General features: G+C 37.3%; 1 protein-coding gene across 1 annotated transcript in view; it reads right to left on the bottom strand.

Moving 5' to 3' along the window:
- The window catches only part of MARCHF6 (membrane associated ring-CH-type finger 6), a 75143-nt gene that overhangs the window by 25021 nt on the left and 24249 nt on the right, over positions 1-25873 (bottom strand). The window contains exons 5-17 of the mRNA XM_061189129.1: positions 22020-22092; positions 17861-18029; positions 16152-16341; positions 14476-14537; positions 13830-13862; positions 10925-10976; positions 6634-6692; positions 5262-5342; positions 4728-4796; positions 4574-4648; positions 3098-3232; positions 999-1118; positions 162-262 (exon numbers count right to left, since the gene is read on the bottom strand). Of these exons, the coding sequence (XP_061045112.1) occupies positions 162-262; positions 999-1118; positions 3098-3232; positions 4574-4648; positions 4728-4796; positions 5262-5342; positions 6634-6692; positions 10925-10976; positions 13830-13862; positions 14476-14537; positions 16152-16341; positions 17861-18029; positions 22020-22092 (1219 nt within the window). The remainder of the gene's footprint in view (positions 1-161; positions 263-998; positions 1119-3097; positions 3233-4573; positions 4649-4727; positions 4797-5261; positions 5343-6633; positions 6693-10924; positions 10977-13829; positions 13863-14475; positions 14538-16151; positions 16342-17860; positions 18030-22019; positions 22093-25873) is intronic.

Below are 25873 nucleotides of genomic sequence, written 5' to 3'. Positions count from 1 at the left end.
AACTGCTAAACTAACATTTATGTGATTTAGAACATGGCAAAATTTAGTTATCAGATGATTTCTAATGTCTATAAGAAATGAATGTTTTAAATAAATGTACTCTGAATATCAAATCCCTACCAGAGCTAAATTAGTAAAGCTTCTGAATTGCAACAACTTACCTATAGAGCATGACATTGTACGGAAGAAAATTAGGCAGCAGACTCTTAATTATCCGTATAGGCAGCCAAAGCATCAGGAGTACAATGGAGCCGAAGACAATCTGCAGCAAGAAAAAGGGCAGGCGCCACTGCAATCACTGTCAGCCTGAGAGACAGGCAGACTTCTGAACGCGCTCATCCAACACACAATCCAAGGCTACATGCGCCCAGGCTGCTGAGTGCTCTCGTTCAGCACACTATATATACTTGGCTCACTCTATGCGGAGACTGCATTCCTGGGACAGCTGCTCCTCTCTCTCTCTAGGACATGAAGGCTCAGACAGGAGCCACAAAGGATAATCACTGCATGGTATGTGAAAAGAGAGCTAGAAACTCATAATGAAGGATCAAAATTGCCTGCATCTTAATAAACCACCTGGAACAATAAGACATGACCCATACTAATGGCTACAAAAGTTTCCAAAGGACACACATCATTGCTTTTAGAATTTTATCTTGGAAAAACTTAGACTAGGTAATTTCTTCTTCCAGGCTTCTGTTAAGAGTTTAATTTAGAAGCTATTAACAAGTCTCCATTGCTTCAATGCAAATTAAATGTAATTCAGAGACCCATAATTTGGCAATCAATTATACTACTAAAGAACCAAAAGGCATTTTTGTTTACTAACATTTTATTTTTATCAAAGTAACCAATAAAACAGCTATTTGATAACCAACTTCCACAGGCTTAGATAAACTTAATTCAATCCACTCTACCAGTCCTCCCGACCAAAAAAAAAAAAAATCTAAAGGGTAGCCCATTTTACTTCAAAAACAATAAAAAAAAAGTATGCTTACCACTGACAAAATAAATCTTCGGAGATGCCTATAAATAGGCAAGTGAATCATTTCTTGTACTGGATTAAAATCTGGATCATTCAAATTCCTTAAAAACCATAAGACACCAGGTCGAAGTACCTGCAAATATATTTTAAATGCTATAAATACTTACCAATGTCTTCAAGCTCTGTATATGAGCTAAAACATTAATAGAGAAATAAGCTCTTAAAATTATTTTGGCATCTTATAAAATGGGCCCTAGAAAATTCATATAGTTTTCCTGGGAAAAGAAGTTCCTAAATCAATCTTTATTAAAACTATCCTGTGTTTGATGTCCTTTGATGCTTTTAATCATTCAGTGGAAAAATTTAAGTACAATTTGTCAAGAAATCTAGATCTCCAAGATGAAAAATAAGTTTTGTTTGTTTGGTTGGTTTTTTGGCCTCGCCACGTGGCAAGAGGGATCTTAGTTTCCTCATCAGGGATCGAACCTATGCCTCCTGCAGTGGCAGCACAGAGTCTTAACCACTGGACTGCCAGGGAAGTCTCGAAAAATAAGTATTTTCATAAAAATTATCACTATATTGTATAATCTGGAAAGGATTAGGTTACAATTTACAAGTGTACTAAACAGAAGATGTGATTTCAGTCTCACACTTCCCGAAAAGAGTTATATTAATTAAAAAACCTTCAGTTTCTCAGTATCTTCATTTTACCATCTACATCTTTTCCCCTTGCTCAGTAGGAATCATCAATCCTAGAGGCTATGGGTAATGGGCAATGAATGGGTCTGGGGATTAGTTCTGGGTGGCTCACACTCACTGAGCTACCCTGTATAAAGCATCTCATCTGCCCAAATTCTATTTCTTCACCTTCCAAACAAAGCGGTTATTATGTGACCTTTAAGGTTCAGTCTAACTCTAAAATACTAGGATTCTGTATCAACAAAAAACCACATTGATAAAACGAAAAAATTCAGTATAAAATACTTAATCACTGAACAATGCAATTTAGAGGTCAGGTATAATTACAATTTAAAAAACACATTATTAATGTAGTCTCAATCACTAATTTCAAAACAAGGATATAAGCTTTGTTTGCAAACAGAATTTACTGAACTTATACTATATGATTCAGGAGAATATTTTGGCCCCCAGGCTCATCCCCAACTCCTCAAATCTCTCAAAGAGCAAAGTAATAACCAAGAACTGCATTAAGCCTTTGTGCTTCTGTATTCCATTCACACTGGATTAGTCGTCAGCCTGCTCCTTTAGGCCCTGCACATCTCCATCACCACTCTCAATGGAGTAAGCTGCCTTGTTCCATGGCTGTATCCCTTCCCAGGATGCAAAAATCAAAGAGAGTGGAGATTTTGTCTCTGTTTCTCACTATCACCCCAGCATACAGCACACTGTTTGGCATAGAGTGAGCATGCAGTACTATTTGGGGAAAGAATGCACAGAGGAAAGTACACTTATCAGAATTACTCAAGTTTTATACTTCATTTTGCACCAGATGACTAAGCATGAGATGTATACTAGTCAAATACTGACCCTGTTTTCACTGCCCCCAAATCAGTAAGGACTGTATTCTGAAAACAGGATTAGTGAAAGTACCCATCTGGTGAGTGAACCAGAATCATAAAGGACCCTCACTATAATTCTATACTTTAGGTGTCTGCTTCAAGACCATTTTACATATTTGATCCTGCAAAACCATACCCTTTGGGTATTTCCAGCATTAAATGTCCCTGAATGAAGTCCAAGACAGGCTCACATCACATAAAGTTCCAAGAATATGTATTTGAGGATGGTTAAAATATATACCAAGTAAAACAAGTGTTTTTATTTAATTTTTATCCCTCTGTCTATTCATCTTTCAAACTCAAAACTAATTAGACAGAAATAATAAAACTTGTCAATTTTTGAGACAAATTACTAAAAAACATTTTAAAGCAATTGAGCCAAACTAGGCTATTAGCTGTTCCCTCTTAGAATAAAATAACAGAGAAAATGATTTAGCTAGGAAATCATCATAGCCTTTAAGGCATGACTTGTGGTTAAGGCAAAAGTCCTTTTCATAAATGTACAGTGTTGCAACTTCCCTGTAGAACTTACCTCTCTCAGTAACAGAATGAAGGAGGCAAAGTAGAACACATATACCATTCCCACCAGCCAATGCAGAAACATGGTAGTACCTGGAGCCGACTGAAAGCTCAGTTCTCGATCTTTCAGAGTAGCATCAAACATTTCCTAAAACAAAACAGTACACGTGAGAGAGATTTGTACTGCTTACATCTGCTGAATTAATATCTTCATATTCTAGGAAGTGAATGAATCACTATGCATGTAGGTTCTGATATTTCTAGAATTACAGTTCTCTTAAAGCCATTTCATGGTATCACAGAAATACAAATGATATAGGTTGGATACCATTTCAAAGATATATATGACACTTCAGAAATTTTACAGAGGCAATACTGATAAACCAGTTGATGAATAAGAACTTTACCAATATTGCTATTGTGAAAGAACCATTTCTGGCTAACATAATACTTTCCTTTCTTGGTTACAGGTCTGAATTCATGACAAGTTTTAATAGAAAGGTATGGGAGAAAATGTTATCTCAGAACCAAAGGCAGCTTTTCTACATTTAAATTTTTTTGAAAAGTAAAAAACTGGACTTCCCTGGTGGCACAGTGGTTAAGAATCCGCCTGCCAATGCAGGGGACACAGGTTCGATCCCTGGTCCGGGAAGATCCCACATGCCACGGAGCAACTAAACCCATACGCCACAACTACGGACGGAGCCTGCGCTCTGCAACTACTGAGCCCACGTGCCACAACTACTGAGTCCGCGTGCCACAACTACTGAAGCCCACGGGCCTAGAGCCCGTGCTGCGCAAGAAGAGAAGCCACCACAATGAGAAGCCCGTGCACCACAACCAAGAGTAGCATCGCTCTCTGCAACGAGAGAAAAGCCCACACGCAGCAATGAAGACCCAGTGCAGCCAAAAATAAATAAATTAAATAAATAAATTAAAAAAGAAAAGAAGAAACTGATGATCACTGACAGTCATTAAAGATTTTAATCAAGACTGAACACCACAGTTAAACGGTTAGGCTGAGTTAATTACTACGAGGCAGTCTTTTACTCCTTTTCGGTTGTTTTTTCTGCACCGCATGGTGCTGCTTGCGGGAGTTCCCCGACCAAGGACTGAACTCAGGCCACAACAGTGAAGGCACCCAGTCCTAACCAGTAGACCACCAGGACCTCCCTCGAATTACTCTTTTTATACGCAACGTCTTGGCATCTTCATAAAACTCAAAAGAGTTAAACAAGGAAGAGAACTCTCCACTGGTTATCAGGAAGGTTCCACTCAAAATACTCTAACATCAGACATGTGCACAGAGCCTCACAAAAATCAGGTACTCAGGAAAAATTTGCAACATTAAGACTCTTCAATGATACATTCTCAGAAAAAACAAACTATTATCAAATATTGACTTTACATTAAAGGAACCCACCCTAAAGACCACTTTTTAAAAAGCCTTTAAATTATCAGATTGTATGACAATGAATAATAAACTCACCAGGGAACAGATATCCAGCCACCAGCCACAAATGAGAGGGAACACTCCAATTTCTACCACCACTAACAAAGAGACCTTAAGTAAAAACAAAGGTCATCAATATCACCCAAATGGGGATAAATCATTTCCAGTCTTAAGTTATAACAGGAATTACCTTCACAACAATGTAGCAGACTCCCAGCAAGCGACGAGACCTATGAAATTTAACAAGAGTTGCCAAGCCCTACAGCATGTAGTCAAGGAAAACCTGAACATTTAAAGAAAGATACAGAAAAACAACAAGGTCCTACTGTATATAGCACAGAGAAACATACTCAATATCCTATGATAAACCATAATGGAAAAGAATATTAAAAAAAAGAATGTATATATACGTATAACTGAATCACTCTGCTGTACAGCAGAAATGAACACAACATTGTAAATCAACTATACTTCAATAAAAAAATTTTTTTAATTAAAAAAAGAAAGATACAGTGAAACAGGTAACTATTTAGGTAACAGTTAATATTATTTGACAGACAGAATTTATTTATTCCATATTTTTTCAGCTCTCATCCTCACTACAAATACCTACAACTTCTACTAAAAGGACAAGTGGAGAGAAATAGTTTTGTCATTAATAAGAACAACCTTTGGGTAAGCATAATAACATTACTGAACACTAAGTTGGTTCATTAAAGGATACATGACAAATTATCAGTGTTATTGCTAGAAGTATATACCCAACTATGGTCGTGATTAGGCCTTCAAAATGGGATGCTTGGACCTAGAAATAAGAAAATAGATAAACAAAATGTAATTTCACCACATGGCCTACACCCCAGTTTAACAATGTTTATTAAACAATCCAAGTAGACTAAATGTGAACTATCTCAGGAATTTGTAACTAAAAAACAACTATAAAATCCCCTCTGGATGACACCTCTGCAAACCAGATTCTCCCATGGACTGCTATTTATTACGAAAAGATGAGGAAAAATTAAAGAATAACACTTTACTCAAGCAGACAAAATAGTAAGAGTAGAGTGAATTAAGTTTTACAAAAATAAGAAAAAAGTTGTAATCGTCTGCACTCCAGTCCATTCTGAAGCGGACCTGCTAAGGGCTGAGCCCTGAGAACAGCAGCACAGTGTCCAAGCCGTCCTCTGGCCAGGTACACCTTAGACACCCTATCTCCTAACCACCATGTTTCAGTTTCCCTTGCTCGCCAAATCTGTTTCATTATCAACTTACAAAGAGTTAAGAGTTTGGATAGTGACATATACTGCCCAAGATACCATCACCTTTTGGTTCCTGAATTTCAGGTAGCAAGTGGTGATAGTTTATAAAGTCAAAATTTATCAAAGCATTTATCTGAACTTTCCAAGTTCTTGCATTCAACTAGTGAGAATTTGGAGAGCTGTATTAAATATCAGAACATGTCTCTTTGCCATTTCAGAAACTTCAGAATGTGATCTCTCAGGATTCACATATACAAATTGACCAGAATATTCCAGCTATGTCAGCTTTTCTTAAAAGACTAAATCTTTCTGGGGACCCCCCAAAATAGTAGTAGTTGTCCATCCAAATATTTATCTAATTCTGAAAAACAGCAATAAAATGTCAAAATTAAAGCAAATTTCTTTAGAAAATACCACAGTCCATCATTCCAACACAGATCAACATTTTAAAAAATTGATTAATATATCATTACCTTTCTGAATTCACTATGGGGCAACTAGGGAAAAGGGAGAGAAAGGAGCACACAGGCTAACGGAGCAGGTCAAAAAGCAGCCTGTAAGAAAACTTTCCCACAGTATGTCTCTGGCCTGCCCAACGGGAAGGAAGACAGTGCATCAAGGGGTTCAGAGAACATCTTCCACAGCTGGCAACATGTCCTACTACGTCTTAGGCCACTTCTGGCTTATAAGAGGTGAACGAGATGGTGTTGGAAAACTATTCCTTCGTATAAGGCAGACTGAGAAATGAAGTAACTCTTTACAATATTATTACTTAGTCAACATATATCAAATTTGGGGTAATTAATAAAATTAAGTTTGCAGAAGTATCATACTCACGTGTTCTTCAAATCCCAAACCAACAAGGGAGAAGTGGCCAATGTGGTAAGGGCAAAATGCTAAAAGGGGGGGAAAACTCAATGAAAACTTCAAAATCAAAACAACGAACAGTCCTAGTACCAACCCCACTAAAAGGAACAAAGGCTTCTTGGAGAAATGGAAGATCCCAGAACCAAAAATGTACTGTCTGTGACATTCTCTACAACCAGAGAACAAAAAAGTTACCAAGCTCCTCATAAACTCATGGTGAAAGGACACAAGAACTATTGTGAAAACAGACTCACAGGCCTGTGAGAAGAGAAGACGATATGAGCATCCAAAAAAAAAAAAAAAACCAAAACTGATGAAAACACACTGAATACATACAGTGAAGATGATATGAGCATCCAAAAAACAAAAAAACCCAAAACTGATGAAAACACACTGAATACATACAAATTCATGACTTCATAATACTCAAAAAAGGGAAAGCCAGAAACGAAAACCACAAAAGGAAAAAAGCAACATAATAGAAAACACTTTTATCACTAAGGGAAGTAGTTAGAACATCAATTCCTTATCCTGAAAACTAATAATTAAAGGAAAAGAACTGCACATCTGTCCTGCTTCTTCCAAACAAACAAATTCAGGTTAACAAAATAGTTCCAGCTGATAAGATCAAGCTCTTCTTTACAGAAAAGCCAGCCAATAAATGCATAAAAATGACAGAATTTGAAAATCACCATTCTGTAATGCCTAATAAAAATAAATTAATTCAGGCAACTATCAATGGATAATAAACATATTCGGTAAAATGTTGATGGAACACTAGATATTTGCATAATACTAAAATACCACCTCCCACAGATTACTTTCTGATGTTTAAAGGAAAAATGAAACCTAACAATAGAGGCTTCAAGATATTATCACCTGAACCACAGACAAAGGTGGATAACCAGACATCATGTACCTCCTGATATGTCATAGTAATAGGCATAGCATGACCAGTGAAAATTTTGTCCCAGAAGTACTGAACCTGAATCTAATCAGGCCTCAGATTTAACTTCCAGTTTAAAGGAAATACGGAGACAAAGGAACAAGGTAGCAGAATCAACAGGAAGTCATCGGAAGATAGTAGAAAGTGAGACATGTAGAAGACAGCTGACCTAGTGTCATCAACAAATCAATGGCAAAATAGGGTGGGGGTAGATGAGGGGAGCAAATAAAAAATATTCTAGAGCAGAAAAACTTAAGATTTAACAACCAAAAGGAACAGTAAACTACCGGGTGTAAGACAGGCTCATGGATGTACTGTACAACAAGGGGAATACAGCCAATATTTTGTAATAACTGTAAATGGAAAGTAACCTTTAAAAATTGTAAAACAAAACAAAACAAAAAAAAGTAAAACAATAAAAAAAAATTTTTTAATTACTGTAGGTTTAAAAAAATTTCAATATCTGGGTAAGGTAAACCTCCCTCACTATACTTCTTTCAAAATCTCCTTGACTATTCTCAGCTATGTTTTAAAAATAGATGAACTTTAGTGCAATTTAATGAATTTTTTTTGTCCAAAACTGAAAAAAAAAGGTAACAGGTAGACCTTATTTGAATTCTCATTCAAATAAAGCAACTATAAAATGATATTTAAGGAGACAATCTAGAATTTTTAATATGATCTATTATTAGGTAATATTAAATTCTGGTAATTTTGTAAAGTGTGATGATATTCTGGTTAAATAAGAAAATAGCCTTAAGACAGGAATAAAGACGCAGATGTAGAGAATAGACTTGAGGACACGGGGAGGGGGAAGGGTAAGCTGGAACAAAGTGAGAGAGTGGCATGGACATAAATACACTACCAAATGTAAAATAGATAGCTAGTGGGAAGCAGCCACATAGCACAGGGAGATCAGCTCGGTGCTTTGTGTCCACCTAGAGGGGTGGGATAGGGAGGGTGGGAGGGAGACGCAAGAGGGAGGGGATATGGGGATATATGTATATGTAGAGCTGATTCACTCTGTTATACAGCAGAAACTAACACAGCAATGTAAACCAATTATACTCCAATAAAGATGTTTTTAAAAAAAAAGAAAATAGCCTTAAAATTTTCATATTAAGAATTTTGATAGTCTCTTTTCCTCAAGTCTTTCTTGCCATGTTAATATAACTGTAATTCATTCTCAGTAATAAAATTTAATTATCTTTTTTTTAATGGCAAAAATAATTGAACAGTATAGATTATTAGGAAAGGGGAGAGGGAGACTCAATCATAAAGACAAAAGTCAGAGGGAATCTATAGGGATCTGGCTGCCAAACCTTTTTGACCAAGTATTCGTAAGTAGAAATTTTAACAGGTATTCCCAATACACTTAAATTTCTTTATAAATTACACACATATACTATTTTATTAATATAATATGTGTATTATAAAGCACAAGAAAATTTTAAAGCATGCGAAATAACTATATGCAGAATTTTTCCTATTTTATTCTCACACCCAACTCTGAGGACGACTCAAGCGGGCCCCTGGGAAAGGCAAACTTTCAAATTTCAACTCTATTTATATATATAAATATTAACCTAAAGCACCAATTTTAACAATCAATTTCTACCCCATTACGCAGAAACTACTAGATAGGTACCCTGAAATTAAGATCAGTTTCTCAGGACTGTTCCCTTCTACTGAGACAGCGGCACTGCAAGGTTTTATTTCTGCAAAGTATAATACATGACCACAAAGGTCCAAAAATGCCAGTGGAAACTGCAGTAAAGCAACCCAAGTTGGAAAGAAACAAGAGTGTTGCTTAATCCCAATGACTATGCTCATCTAAAAGGAAAAGCATATTCCTAAATAGAGGAAAACTTGTTTCATTTCAAAAGATCTTAAGTATAATGTGTATACTAAGACAAAAAAATTTTTTTTCATAGTATAAGCTTAGGAAGTTGGATTAGAAAAAACTTTACTTAGTTGAGATTTGCTTTATATAAACAAGAGTTCTTATTTCTATAATTCATGCTTTAAAGGTGACTTGTTCCTTTAAACATTAATTTAGCACTAAGCTTTTCTTGCAAGAACAAAGACTAAAGTCTATATAGATTTTTTCCTCTCAAAGAAAATTTGGTCAAGATCAAAAGAGTTTCACACTCTCTATATATCAATTATTTTACATAATGAGAAATAAATGCAGAATAATCTGCAGACACATTTTCACCCCCATATGCAAGGGAAAACAACAAAGAATGGGCTTCCTGTTAATTTGCACCATCTTAAATATCTACTAAAAATTAAGAATGAATGGAACTTTTAAAAGATATGTTTCAACAAGATACAGATAAATTTCTTTTGCTCTTTTACAGATAATATTCAGAAAACAATTTTTTTGTCTCATCCTTGATCTACTTATTCAGTGTCTTTTTTGACCATACGGCTTCCTATTGAAGACAACTGTTTCCTGATGAAAACACTGCTTTCTAGTCCCTAACACACAGCAAATAACTTGGAATTGAGTGGAAGAAACTTGGAAAATATTCCTCCTTCTTAGGAGTAACTCATATGCACTAAGGAAGGACTTTCTCAAAGATATTCCCTATACAGAGATCTGCAGCCTGAGGTCTCTCTATAAGACACCAATAGTAGAGTCTAACAATAACCCAATTCTATCAGACTCCACCTTGAGAAACTGAATTCTAAAACCTTGGTTTACTCAACTGTTTCCCTTACCTTTCCCCAAAGCAGAAAAACCTGTCAGCTATATCTCAACCCTGCCTTCCTTACTCTCATGACTCCCAATGGGAGGGACTCTTAGTGTTGTCACAGAATCCGCATAGCTACAGTTGTTAAAAGTGTTTGGAAGTAAACTTTGCTGGAATCTGGTTCTGAGGGGAATTACACTTTCCTCAAGCCTATATCCACCTCTGCGACAGATCCCGAGCCAAGGTCTCTGGTAAGGCCTTGGTCAGGATTTTAACAGATGAAAACAAGATCTTCTGCCATAGGGAAGAACACACAGATAATCAGCACAAAATTAATTCCAGATGTGGAATATTATATATCCTCAAGTCAGTCTAAAACTGGCTTCTACAAAGAGAGACAGAAGTGCCCAACAGAAGCAAAGTTGGTAAATAACTGTAGTCAATGTTGCTTAGGAAAGAAAGTAACTGTATACCTGGGGTCTTCCTATACCAGATGACTGTCTAAAACTGTTTCATATATTCCTAAGTTTAAAAACAAAACAAAACTTGTAACAAGACTCCTAGAAAATTAAACTCCTACCATAATACCATAAATAAAAGCATAAACGCCACTTACCAAAAACAAGAATGAACAGTGTGTTTAAAGACACCACCCAGAAGACATGTTCCTAAAGGAAAAGAGCATTAATAAAACATATTCATCTCCTTTTTGATTTACGTTTAATCCATTTATTTAGTTAGAAGACTGAAATTTTTACTATAATTTTGAGATTTTGTTCAGAATTTATGTATAACTTTTCATTTTTCATTAGATAGCTCATAAAACTAAACCTAATGAAACTTAAAGTTCATAATGTCCACATGAAAAAAAAATCAAAGAAATCAATCCATAAACATTTCCTCTTCAGAAATTAATAATCTACCACAAACTACACAGATTCTCATAAATAATCGCCAGGTTTCATTTAAGTCATATGACACTAAAAAATTCTAAATAAAGAAAAATTTGAAAACCACATTATTTCTGAACAACATATCAATGTAAACTGCACAGCACTTCTTTCAGTGTCCAGTGTGTTCTCATGCCTTCTTTAAGGTCACTTGATCTTCTCTGGTCCCTTCTGTCCCCATGGCTTTCTTTGTTCAAGTCTCAGAATATGCGCTCTTACCTGGCCACTGACACACTCCACGCTTATGTACTACCGCCTCCAAGATGAGGCCCACCCATCTATTCCTCCGCGTGTGCTCAGTCACGCACCATGCTGACAATCGGGACACCCAAGTCCGTTTGCCCAGGCCCACTACCTCCCCCCACCATCAAGTTAAATGATCCTTCCAAGGGGGCCATGGAAAGATTTTCACGAATCTTAACATGGTAAGATTTTCTTTTTAGAAAGATTATTCTAATCAGTTCCTAATTTGCCACAAATCCAAGTGGCAAGAGGATGATAAGTTTGTTTAAGAGAGGACTACTACTGTACATTCCTACTTAGCATGTGGGCTCATGTCACTTGAATTTTTCAGCTTCTCTGCCTTCAGGGCTCCCAAACTGTCCTTATCCTCAACATCTTTTGTGCCTCAACCTCTAATTATCTTCTATAAAAACTCCCTGCTGACAACTCCCCTCTGCTAAGAAAGGACTGACTAAGCCCTGTTCTATGCCTCTCGTGTCCTATACACACTGTTTGTCAGAGTCTTTACCTAAAGTTCCTTGTTTACATGTTCATTTCTCTCTACTAAACTATAAACAGTCTTTGAGAACAGGTACCCTATTTCATTCATTTCTGAATCATCCAATAACTATCACAGCTGGCACATGGTACATATTAAATAATTTTCAACAAATGCATGAAGTCGTCCTGTGGTTTTTTTCTAAAAATTAGAATGGACTTGAGTTAACACCACTGCCTCAACGACTTCTATCACTCATCTATGAGGGACTGATAAAGTAAAGGTCAGAAATGAGTATATAGCCACATAATACCTTCTATACTGACCATACTCAAGCCTTGAATAGGAGCTCACTAATATCACCTTCTTACTAATCTGTGAATTATCATCAGATACATTCCTCAAAATCCTCACACTACTAACCTCAACTTCCTATTCTGGCCTTGAAGAGGAAGCCAACACTGTGGAGAGCAGAGGAGACAGATGGAAATTATCTGACCCTTCAATGACATTGCTGAGCCCCTGGATCAAGCACACCTGAAGCCCATCCTTCCTCTGGACTTCCTCCTGTGTTATTGGTTTGGTCGGCTGGGGTTTGGCTACCTGCAGCCAAAGTCATCTTGATACCTAAAGCTATTTAAAAATCCCAAATGGCAAGTGACTTTGTATTACAGAACCTGAAAAGAGCATCATTTCTCCTTAAAGAACAGGTTCATTAAAGAACTGTTCTTCACCTTAGAGTTGTACTCTCTATTATTAAGGTAAAGATAGGAGAGGCGCAACGAACAGGGGGCTCTCTCTGTGAACAGCGCAAAACTGCACTGTTTTCACCAGTTCAGGCATTAAACATTGCAAGGTGGGACTTTTTTTTTTTAATCATTTTTTTAAAATTTTTATTATTTATTTATTTTTGGCTGCATTGGGTCTTCGTTGCTGTGTGAGGGCTTTCTCTAGTTGTGGCGAGCGGGGGCTACTCTTCCTTGCGGTGCGCGGGCTTCTCTTGTTGCAGAGCATGGGGCTCTAGGCGTGCAGGCTTCAGTAGTTGTGGCACACGGGCTCAGTAGTTGTGGCTCATGGGCTCTAGAGCGCAGGCTCAGTAGTTGTGGCACACGGGTTTAGTTGCTCCACGGCATGTGGGATCTTCCCGGACCAGGGATTGAACGTGTGTCCCCTGCAATGGCAGGTGGATTCTTAACCACGGCGCCACCAGGGAAGTCCCACAAGGTGGGACTTTAAAAGAAGACCAAGTATTCTTAACTACCATCAACTTTGAATTTCATTTTCTAAAAATCAAATATGTTTAATAATTTCCTTTGTAAATAATATAACTTTTACGCTTTGCCAGTTATTTTTCAATGCACAAAACAGACTTTCTTCAACGTATCAAGTAATCAAAAATCACAGGGCATTTTGACCTTTAATATAAAAAGCCAGAACATATTGTAAATCTGAAATCACTGAATCACTAAGACAAATAATTAAGTCGCAATTCTGTTATTAAAAAAGATTAGCTTGGACTTCCCTGGTGGCGCAGTGGTTAAGAATCCGCCTGCCAATGCAGGGGACACAGGTTCGAGTCCTGGTCCGGGAAGATCCCACATGCCGCAGAGCGACTAAGCCCGCGCACCACAACTACTGAGCCTGCGCTCTAGAGCCCGCGTGCCACAACTACTGAAGCCCTCATGCCTAGACCCCATGCTCCGCAACCAGAGAAGCCACCGCAGTGAGAAGCCCACACACCGCAACGAAGAGCAGCCCTTGCTCGTCGCAACTAGAGAAAGCCCACGCACAGCAATGAAGATCCAACGCAGCCAAAAAAAAAAAAAAAAAAAAAAATTAGCTTTACTTACTAGAAAAACGAGTGATCCATCAAGTCCTAGCATCTAAAATAAATAATATGCATTAATTCAAGACGCAACAGGATTTTTTATTCTATTTATGAAAAAAGATCATTTTCCTTTCAATATTTTTAAACATAATATTTACCCACTACTTTCCAATACAGCCTATCATTTTCAGAGAAGAAAAACCTCTGTTCATGGGAGTTTTATATTTTGGATCTTCTTTTAATCCAAATCATATGATTATAAAGTTAAAATTTTCCATCTTGGGTTTCAACTCATTAGATATGGAGTCAGTCAAGATTTCATGATACAACAGTATTACTTTGTCAACTGAAGCATCAGAATACTTAAATTTAAATTGTTACTTCATTTTCAAAAGTCCACAATTTTAAGTTAAAGATTTTGTCAGTGGAGCAAGGTTTGTATTAAAGGCCAGAAGATAGAAAAAGGTATCAACAGACGTTTATCATAATATTTTAAATATTTTCATCACAAATAATACATTACTTAATTTTCCCTAGAAATTAAAGTTCTGGTAATTGTTTTCACTAACTGTAACTGGAAAATTAGTGTATACATCTAAATATGGCCAACTTTAAGAGATGTCAGGATTAAAACACTAGGATACTTGGCAGAAAGAAGTCTTACTCACTCTTTCCCACGTGAGCTCCTCTGCAGCTCGGTCCCACTCCAAAGCATTCCAGTTCATGTCGTCTGGCAATATAATTGTAGTTTAAAGATTACTGATAGAGCTTGAATTATAAATAATAAATATACTCTTCTAATTTGGTGTTTTGTAACTGTTGTTGAGAAGGTAAACCACACTTAAAATTTTTCCAAACTGAGTATTTGCTTGTCAGGCAATTTTTTAAAAACATAAATAAATACAACATACAAAATAAGATGATTCTAGATTGTGGTAAGTGCTAGAAAGGAAATAAGCAGGGTTATGTGAAACAGAGGAATTCAACAGCTCTGAATCAAGAATGAATACGGTGGATTTGAGAAAAGTGAAGAAGCCAGGGGACTAGAATTCTCTGGGTGAGGAGGAGAGTGGCAGAAGATGCAGTATGACAGACAGACAGGGCTCAGATCATACAAGAGGAATGTGAAGCCGAATTTTATTTTGTTCTTTAACACAATGGGGAAATCACTGACAGATCTGAAGGGCAGAGAGCAGTACAAACACTAATACAGTGGAGCAAGAATGGAAGAAGGAAGACCAGGCAGGACCTACTGCATTAGACAAACAGAAGGAAACAAGGGCCAGCACTAGGGTACAGGAGCCGCGTTCTCAGAGCCTTTGAAGGTATACCCACCTCTCCCTGCAAAGGCCCCTTGCTCCCATTATACAACTGGCTTCTCCTCATCCTTCATGTCTCAGCTCAAATATCACTTAATCTGAGCTACCTGGGGAACCTTATTTAAAATAGGTCTCTCCTCAGTAGCATCCTCAGAGCAACGTGCACATTTACCACAATGTGTAATAACAAACTTGTTCACTTGGATATTTCTGCTTCGTCACTAGACCAGAAACTCCATGAAGGCAGGGACCTGGTGTTTGAGTGCCTGGCACACAAGAAACACTCAGGTATCAGCAGTGATAAGTGGACCCAGAGACTGCGCAGCGCTTGTCAGGAAAACTCTGGGGCCAGAGGAAAGAAAAGAAAGTGGTGACCTACTGACAGCTGACTGGCAGGCTGGTCTCAGAAGTTCTTTACTCCTCTGGAGTTATACTGCCAGAAAATGAGAAACTGGTTTCTCTGGGTGCTATCTGGCCTGCAGAGTACACTTCAACAATTCTTCTTTGATAATAAAAGTTGCACTGACTCAATAAAAATGGCAAAGGAATAAGATAAAACTGTATCAAGTTCCATTTTAAAAAAACAGGATCTATTCCAACTTACAAATAATTTCTTCCTATCCATCCTATAAAAAGTCCTGTGTAAAGTAGAATTTTATTTTACTTTTATGTCATCTAATCTTATTTTATTTTATGGCCGCACCGCGTGGCACTGTGGGATCTCAGTTCCCCAAACAGGGATTGAACCCGTGCCCCCTGCAGTGGAAGCTCGGAGTCTTAACCACTGGACAGCCAGGGAAGTCCCTAAAGTACAACTGTAAAACACAAAATGTGCCCTGCTTCATAGAAAAAAAAAGTATGCATATGTATATCCATAAATGCAAGTCTGCCAAAATAAAGTAAAAACAGGTTAGAAACAGAACTTCAAACCCATTAAATTTTGAAAACTCCAATTCTCCCCAAGGTGAGCTGGGAGTGGACTCATGGTCACGAAGGAAGGGTGAGTACAGGCCGGCGGCCATTACCCTGCGCCCCATTGTTGGCATCAGCTGCATCTTCCCCGCCTGCGTCATCTTCCTCCTCATTCTCCTCCTCCTCCTCTTCTGCCTGGTCATCCTGGGCTGCAGGGTTTTCCCCCACCACTGCGTTCTCAGCTGGTGGGTTAGCAGGCTGGTCGGGGGCAACATTTTCAGCACCATTTCCTCCTGCTGGAGCCTAAAATGACAGAGGAGACCAGAAATTTGGCTAACTTGTCTCAGTTTTGCTCTATTTTCAAATAGCACCCTCCCTTCTAAAAAAAACAAAACTAGCAAACAGACACAAACTCTATTAAAATTCCAAAAAAAAACCCACCTCTCAAGGGCATTTCTTCTAAATGTATCTGAATTTGGATCAACTTGGTATATAAGAACATAAACTCATTTAACAGTGTATATATTCATTCAATATAATTTAGAGATTAACATTTCACAAAGCATTACAGAAAACAGGTTAACAAATCTGGCTATCTTGAATACATCATTCCATAATCCTTCTTTATAAGGCATCTCTTATCTTTACTGCCCACTTCAGGGATGAAAATATATTTATGTATCTGTTTACACACATACTGATATATAACTTAATTCTCAGTTATCAGTTCACACTTGAGGAAAGGTTTCTCATTTCTGCTGAGGAGGGTAAGCCTGTCCATATGAACTTTATCAGTTTCCACAAGCACGCTTCTCTGGCTCTTCCTGAATTCTGCTACCTACCAAATGCAAAGACCTAGTTGTAGTTAATTAAAACACTGAACTCCTATGGAGTTAATGAAGATTCTAAAAGAACTGTATTAAAATGCTTCAAAATATGAGGTACGATGATGAAAGTATTAACACTAGGTAAAAACAGCACCCTTGCTTAATAGTCCCATTTTTCATACGTGTGGTTTTCAAAGGAGAAGTTGTACTCTTAATTCTGTAGAAAAAAGGGTATGGCAGAATTTGATGAAATCAATCTTCACACTAAGAAAAGCCAAAGGTCCTTAAATGAAAAATTAAGTCATTAAGTATCGTTAAGTATTATTTTGAGTTAATTTTATAGTCAATTTTTTCATAATAAAATTTTACAAAGGGCAAATTGTTTTTGTATTGTAAGTAGCCAGTTTTGTTTTTTTTTTTACATTTTCAGCCCTATAATTTCTCAGTAAACAAGATACTAAAAATCATTTATCATATCTTCCTCTTCTTAATGCCTCTAGCAGACGCTCTTGTATCTAAGCATGTCATCTCATAAATAAAAAGTGTACAAGACTGTTATCAAGAGTACTCCAATTTTTCTACTTTTGGTAATGTTTCTACTAAAAGCAACAAAGGTGAGGCATTTTACACATGAAGAAACTAATGAACAAAGAGGGTAAGGGGGCCTCCTTAATGTTATGCAGCACGTCAGAAGCCCATGCAGGAGGTCTGTATATTAACTGCCAGGCCGGCGGGAACCTGTTAACCCAGGCCAAGGGAATGAAAGCGCAGGAAGTATACCCCCAGTGTTGTTCCCGGTCTCGCTAGGAAACTAAGAGGCACAGTAACAACAGCACTCTTCTGGTTTCTCACATCTCCTTCCATCTTCTGCCAAACGTTGTCACTGTCCTGCTTTGCAATGAGGGACACGGGAGTCAAGGGTTTGGGTCTTAGAGGCTGACAGTAATTCTTACGTCCTACCCAAATACAATGAATCTGGGGACAGAGGGCGTTACCTCATTTTGGTGATGCCCAGCAGCGTTGAAGGGCGGAGCAGCGTGCTCCAGCCAGATCGGGGCGCCCCCGTGGACTATCTGCTCTCGCAGCCACACCAGGCTGATGAACGCACACAAGGTGCACGTCACCACAAAACAACCCTGCAAACAATCCGCCAACAAATTGTCCCTATTAAAAAAAAAAAAAGTACATAGAATTACTCCAAAGAACACTTAAAATTAAGAAACCAAAGGTAACGACATTCACTTTACATAAAAATCTCAGAAAGAACAAGAAAAGTCAGTCATAACTTTCTGGTGAAAAATCAGTCTCTCAAAAAAATTATTTCTGAGGATGGTGGCAATTTATCTATCTTATAAGCTGGCCAAATATGTTTATTTATGTATTTGTATTAATATGTGTTCATATTTTAGAAAGCAAAGAGTAACATCAGAACTACATAAATCGGCTATCCAGCCTCTCTTTGAACATAGCTGAGAAAAAGGAAGGCAGCAAGCAAAAAACCGAAAGCAGCCAAATACTTGACAAAGGTCAAGTATGAAATATATGTAATTTCCTAACGATACATGACTCTGTCCAACCCTTACTAAGAATAGTCTTATCCTTATTTTATACACAAGTTTAACCAACTTAGTTAGCTGATACTTAAACCCATGAAGATGAACAGAATCAGCAAATCAGCAAGGCGGAGAAGGGCCTCTAGAAAGGCCTAAAGACCACATAAAGGAAGGCTGAGAGATACACAGTACACAATGCGTGAGGCAAAGAAGCCTGTGGTACACTTTACAAATGCCTCATTTAGAACGCAGATTAAATTTTGACGCCAACTGCAAATATACCAAAAGTATATTAGTTTCTCAACAAATCCAAACAGATCAAGTATGGTTCGCATGAAAATACACAGAGTATAATAATACTGAACACCTCTTTGTTCTTTTCCTCTCTGAAGAAGGAGCATATCCTTCCCTGGTCTATGTCTGATTTCAGAGTAATTCAAAGGTAACTCAAGAATCTTGGTAGCCTTTGGAAAATTCACTACCATAATGGACGTTTTTCCCTCCATGGAGAACTTAAGGAAGGGTCAATTTGGGAGACCTCGGCCTGGTAGCTCCAAACTGAACTAATGTGGCCCTCAGATGTTATCTGGAATATACCTTAATCAAAAGAGGAATACTAATCACCCCCTTGCTAAGGACCCCTCCAGACCATTAAAATTTTGATAGGTTGGGACTAAAATACCCCCTTTTCTACTCCTTCCTTGTCATCAGCAATAAGAACAGCAACTGTTCATTGTAGATTTTATTGTAGATTTTTAAACGGTGACAAACTCTTTGTAGAACCCTTTACTTTTCCCTCGCACCTTGAACCTGGGCTGATTTGCGAACTGTCTGGACCGGAAGCGAAATGTCCTGAGTTCTAAAGCCTAGAAGAGAGCTTTTGGGCTTCCACTCTCACCCCCTTAGAATGCTGGCCTGAGACCACCGTGTAAAGAAGCCCCACTAGCCTTCTGAAGACGAGAGGCCATATGGAAGAACCAAGGTACCCCATCTGAGACCACCCCACCCCAGTGACACACATGCATAACGGAGGCAAGCCCAACAGATAAACGGATCAGCTGAGCCCAGCCCAAACTGCTAACCCCCAGAATTATGAGCAAATAAAATGTTTGTTGTTTTAAGCCACTAAGTTTTAGGGACAGCATGTTTTGCAGCAATAGTTAAGTGATAGGCTGTGCCTAGAGACGCTGAGGAACTGAGCTACAGAATATGTAGCAGCTGCTAAGATATTAAGAAATTTTAAGTAAAATTTCAGAAAATTGATTCTATAGAGAAAAATGAAACATTACTCAGAAAAAATAAGTGATTTACTTGTAAGTGCTTTCAGAAAAACTGGCTCAATTCTTCAAATTCTAAAAGGCAGCATGAGATTATAAAAGCAAACCACGCTTACAATTTCTTTCCACTATCCCCACCAAGCTTTCAGCATTCTTCCCATGTCAATGAGGAAGCTCATGAAGGCAACTCAGGTGTGGCCCACTAACCAATCAGGTCACAGAGAAAAGGAGAGCCTGCCAACAGAAGGCAAGCAACAGCTCTGAGTTTGGGTGATAATTTTGCTATGTATTAACACAGTGCTCAAAATTCACATACAGTTTTTACACGTGTTTGTGAATTTAATCTTTGAACAGCCCACCCAAATCCCTGAGGCATGATCTTCCTCATTTTACAGATGAGGAACCAGGGGCTCAGAACTGTCCAGTGATTTGCCCAAGGTCACCAAACAGTTGCAGATGCAGCAACTTTTTAATTCCAATGTCAGGGTTCCTTCTGTTACAACCAGCTACCTCTTTGCATCACCTAAGTGATCACACTTGCCAAACAACCAGATGTTTAACGGTTCCGCCAACAAGAAGTAAAGGTGGTAGGCAAGTAAAATACTGCCTTATTTGAGACTAAAATACTAAATTTTCACTGACATGGCTTCCATAAACACCTGTTTTTCACAAAGCCAAAGCCTACCAATTTAAGCTTTGGTAAACATTAACGTATTTAGCCACTTAAAACAGAAACCATTAAAGAAGTAACACACCCCCACTTTACTGAACAGCGCAGATGGGACCTCAAGTCACCTCTTCTAAACAACTGAGATATGACTGGCCGCTACACTGTTTTCTCAAAAATTACAATGATAAATACAACTCTAGCCTCACGCTAAATGGAACAAGACTGCCCTGTTTGAGACGGTTCTTTTATTAGTTCACAGATATTAAAATATAACTTCCATCACTCTTAGCAGTCACCCCTTGCTTTTTGCTGACCTCCCTCACTACTTCTAATATGCGCCTTTATTTTGTACGCGATTCCTAAATGAAAGCCGGAGGTGAGCTACATCATATACGTGGAGACATATGAATGACACTTCAGCCAAGACTGATTTTTCTTGTCTCTATACTAAGACTGTGTTCTGGATGGCTGATATAAAAATCTGATGTCCAGAAATAGTAACGCTGTCCTATCTGTTTCACTGAATCACTTCACAGAAGGTCAATATTTTCATACAAAGGGTTACCTTATTATACTATTTCTAAATTCTCAAGTGCGTCAAATTACTGCTTCTCCTTTTTATGAGGGCCACAGCCATTAGTGCCCTATTTTCAAGATCCCTGTCTACTTATAAACATTACTTCGAAAGCTGTTGTAATGTAAATAAAGTTCAAGTTCAAAACCTTTTATCTTATCTATTCCCTACACTGCCAAAGAAACACATAAATTAAATAACTTGCCTGTTCTATCCAAAAAAGGTAAAACTAGCAAGTAGGAAAACCAAGTTGCAAACACATCTAACATTTCTAAGTATTTTCAGCCACGATTCAAAACAATGATGCAGACACAAGCGACTTAAAAGACCTCCTCATTGATTTCTTTTCTATCAGAAATGTGACATGCTCTCCTGCTCTCTTCTATTGCCATTTGGTTTATTTTTATAATATATTCCGCATGCCTCTGTTCTAAAAGACAGTCTTATATTGTTCTTTGCCTTTACTGACATAGGGATCAGAAACCTAAGGTCAACTGGGTACAAAAGAAGATTTTAGCAAACAGAGGTGCAATCTTTTGCAAGCTTAATATTCTAATGATCTTGATACAGTTAATGATTTACAGCATTTCTAACATCAATAATTTTGAAAACGCATATATGTCTTTCCCAAGAAACTGCAATTACAAAGCTTTATGTCAAATTAAAATACAGTAAAACCACCACAGTGAACAAGTTTTTACAGTCCATCTCCTAACAATCACAAAAAACATTTAAAAAAGAAATTTGACTTCAAATGTCTGTGTTGTTAAAAACACATGTTTAAATGAACCCCCAGCATATCACTATATGGAACAGTACATTTCTTGCACTACACGACAGCTTATTTAACTAGCTGTGCCACCGTTACCAAACAGTCCTTTAAGATGGGTATGTTTTAAAACATTTATATATGTCAGCTACTTCCACTGTAGCTGTAACTTTAGAATAGGTAACATAAGGTATTATTTGTCCTTGGAATAGAAGGACTTTTCAAATTACAACAAACACAAGTATGCAGAAGAAAAAATGAGCACCATTCACAATGTGCAGCCTTCCACCACCACGAGGTTCAATACTTACGTGGACAGCATGTCTAGTGGCAGTGTCAGTAGGGAGCTCACAGAGCCAGTAAACAAGCACTTGTAGATGCGGCCTACCAAGAAAGGGCATGATGGCATATAGTCACAACTCTCATCATAACTCATACAGTCGCTCAACTAAACAGAGGTAAAGTGGAACACTGCGAATGCCACTGAAATAAACATTTAGTCTTTGCAAGGTTGAGCCTCATAATACTACAGTTAAAAAAAAAAGTCAAGCATTAAAAATAGTGACAGTAAAGAATAAATGTTACACAATAATGTTTAAAGTTTTATTCTCTCTAGATTTACTTACTTGTTTTTATTAAATGAGCTTAGATGTTTGAAGAGGGGGGAGGGAACCAATCTCAAGAAAAGATCTCCAAAATTATAATACAGAGTATCTTCTTTAACCTAGAATTCTAAAATTCATTGAGTCTGCTCATGAAAATAAAGTTTTGGGGGTACACATTTTTGACATTAAGAGGACTTTTCAGTAGAGTACATGCTTCAATGCTATGAATAGCAAACTAACAACCAATTTTTGACAAACAGATTCAAGGGTCCTCAAAAGGACCAAATCTTAAATCTGGCCATGAAGGGAAAAGATGAAGTAAGGGCAAATACACAGCCATCCCCTTATCCTCTTAGTCAGAAAAGGCAGAAACAGATTTGGAAATGAGGTCCAAAAGCTGAGGTTTCCTTTCAAACCAGTACTTGTGTATTAGTTTAAGCATTTCCTATAGCCTTGTACCAAAAATTTACAGTGACTTCAATGGCTGTTTTCAAATGCCAAGTCAAAATGGAAAGACAGGAAAAGATTTTCTGTAACAGAAATTACTTACATATATGTATAAAACATTCAAAGCAAGTATGCTTGTAACAAGTAAAAGTGACAAACAGCCAATTGTCTGTAGATAAGAAAACAGACTCATAAATTAAAGGCCTCCTTACTAGCGTGCTTAAAAATAAGGTAGCTCAACACATTCCTACAGGAAAAGACAGCCATGGGTACATTGCTAACTTAAAGGAAGAAGTTACAGAATGTGTAATGTGTGACATAATTTAGATTTTAATTGTGTGTGAGTGTGTGTAAACAAGTCAGAACAGAAATCAAGCTTGTTACCTGTTACTTAAATCCTCAAAGTCCTTACTTAATTTTTGACTACTTGATCTACTGATTTCAGAGAAGTGTTAGTCTTCCACTACAACTATGAATGTTTTACATATTTCTAAGTCCTGTTTGCTGGTGCATAGAAATTCTTAAGTTTTCTTAGTGGACTATGCCTTTTATTAATATGAAATAAAATGCTGTTCCTCATTTAAAGTGTTTCATCTTGAATAATATCTGGCTGGTGAATACTGTTCCTGCGTTTTGTCAGCCTTTGTTAACAAATCCCTCTAGCATTTTCCTGGGCTGTTTCGTACTTATCTCTTGTAGCAGAACACTTTCATACATACACAATTATGAGGCTCTATCTAAAACCTATGATCACAGATATTGCAATCTTATCTTTTCTTCTCTTTTACTCCCCTTCCTCAGCCCTCCCTTCTTGTCTTTCCTGTCTTTTTGTCAGACTTTACAAATTTTACTCACTGTTTCCTATTCCCGCTCCCTAGGATGAAAACTCATCATCTTATTTCTATTCTCCTAACAGTTACTTAAATTTAAGTTTTGTTACTTTTTTATTAAGATAAAATTTATATAAATATTAAGTGTGTCTGGGTGAATTTTTATATTAGTATATATCCAAGTAACTGCCACCCAGGTAAGATTCTCAACATTTCTAGCTCCCCAAAAGGCTCCTTCAAGCCCCTTTTCAGTCAATATCTCCAGCAAAAGGTAACCACTATTCTGATCTCTATCACCATAGATCAATTTGGCCTATTTTAAAATTTCACATAAATGCAATCCTACAGTCCATACTCTTTTGTGCCTGGCTTCTTTTTCTCAAAGAAGTGAAGTTTATCCATGTTATTCTATGTTGCGTCAGCCAGCTCCTTTTTCACCACTATGTAGTATTCCACTATAGGGATAAGCCACACTGTAACCATTCTACTGTTGATAGTTGTTTGGTTGGTTCCAGTTTTAGACTACTATTATCAAAGCTGCAGTGACGACACTCTTACACACATGTCTTTTAGTGGACACAAGGCTCTTATACCTGTTAGCAACATTCCCAGAGACAGAACTACTGGATCATAAGGTATTTATAATATTTACCACTGACAGATAACATCAAACAGCTTTCCAAAGTGGCTATACTTTATATACTCTTACTATCAATGTATGCATGTTGCAGATGCTCCACATCCTAAGGATTTGGCACTGTCTTTTCTTTTAATTTCAGCCATTCTTCTGAGTACGTAGCAGCATCTTCTTGTGCATTTCCCTGATGACTAATGATACTGAGCACCTTTTCACATGTTTATTGGCTATTTAATCTTCTTTCCAGAAACACCTATTCAAATCTGCTGTTCACTTTTTAATTGGCTTGTCTTCCTTTTTCTTACTGATTTATATAGTTCTTTATATATCCTGGATACAAGTCCTTTGCTGGATATGTGTATTGCAAATACTGTCTCTCACTCTGTAGCTTGCCTTTCTCTCTCAAAGGTATCTGAGCATGAATTAAAGTTCTTAATTTTAATTAAGTCAAATTTCTCAGTATTTTCTTTTATGGTTGTTCTCCTATACTTTATTTTAGAAGTTTTTTGGTTTTAATGTTCACATTCAGGTTTATGACCATCTAAAATTAACTTGTGTCAGGTGGGAGGTAATGGTATGGGTCATTAGCTCCACATGCCCGTCCAGTTTATGCTGTACCATTTATTGAAAAGACCATCTTTCCTCCCCTGAACAGCAGTGGCACCTTTGCTAGTTCTGGACTCTACTTGGTTACTCCTGTATTTTTAATGCATAATTACACTGTATTTTCCTGTTTTATCTAAAGCATCTAAAATTTCACCACAAATAAGACAACCTAAAAAGCTCTCAATTCTATACTCCCCTCACAATTTCTCTCGTTAAGATCATCTAGAATTTTAGTTTCCAGTTGATACCTAAAAAATTATTAATTATTGTAGACTAACAACAATTATGATTTAGCTATAAGAAGCACTTGTTTCTTTTTCTCTGGAGCTCACACCTTTCCCTGTCTTTGTTTCCTTGCTCGTTTTAGTAAAATATATTCTCAAACACTTTTTTCATAAATAATTTGAGGTAGTAAGCTTTCCAAGTCCTTGCATCTATTGAAATGTCTGTATTTTGTCCTTCTATCTGAGAATAATAAGATTTTGGGTTCAAAAATTTTGCCACATGTTGACTATTCTGCTGTCTTCTAACATTCAATGTTGCTGATTTTAAGTCTGATGCCAGTCTGATTTTCATGATTTTGTAGGATAATCTGAAAGCATAACATCTATACACCACCCTATTCAGCACTGGAAAACTTCAGAATGTGTCTAGGATTGTCTTTTTCCTTTATCACAGTCAGCTCTCTCTCTTTCAATCTCTTACCCTCTGGAACTACTTACTAGACAGATACTGAAACAATCGGATGTAGCCTCCATCTCTCAAATGTTTTCCCTCATACTTGCAACTTCTTGTCTCTGAGTTACATCCTGGAGAACCCCTTGCTCAATCTTCTAGCTCGCTAATTCACTCTTCAAGTGAATAGTACCTATTCTGCTTTCATAAGATTTTCATTTTTATAACTGATCGAGTTTATTTTACTTTATTTTAAGGAGACATGAGAATATTATTATACTTATTTAAAAATCTTGTTTGCGTTTAACTCTAAAGAATCTTATCTATATACTCTGGCACCATATACTATCGACCCCTCTCCATGT

The sequence above is a fragment of the Eubalaena glacialis genome, chromosome 4 (assembly GCF_028564815.1).
Source record: "Eubalaena glacialis isolate mEubGla1 chromosome 4, mEubGla1.1.hap2.+ XY, whole genome shotgun sequence".
Taxonomy (NCBI): Eukaryota; Metazoa; Chordata; class Mammalia; order Artiodactyla; family Balaenidae; genus Eubalaena; species Eubalaena glacialis.
The sequence above is the reverse complement of the archived record's forward strand: the minus strand, read 5'-3'. Positions and strand labels throughout refer to the sequence as shown.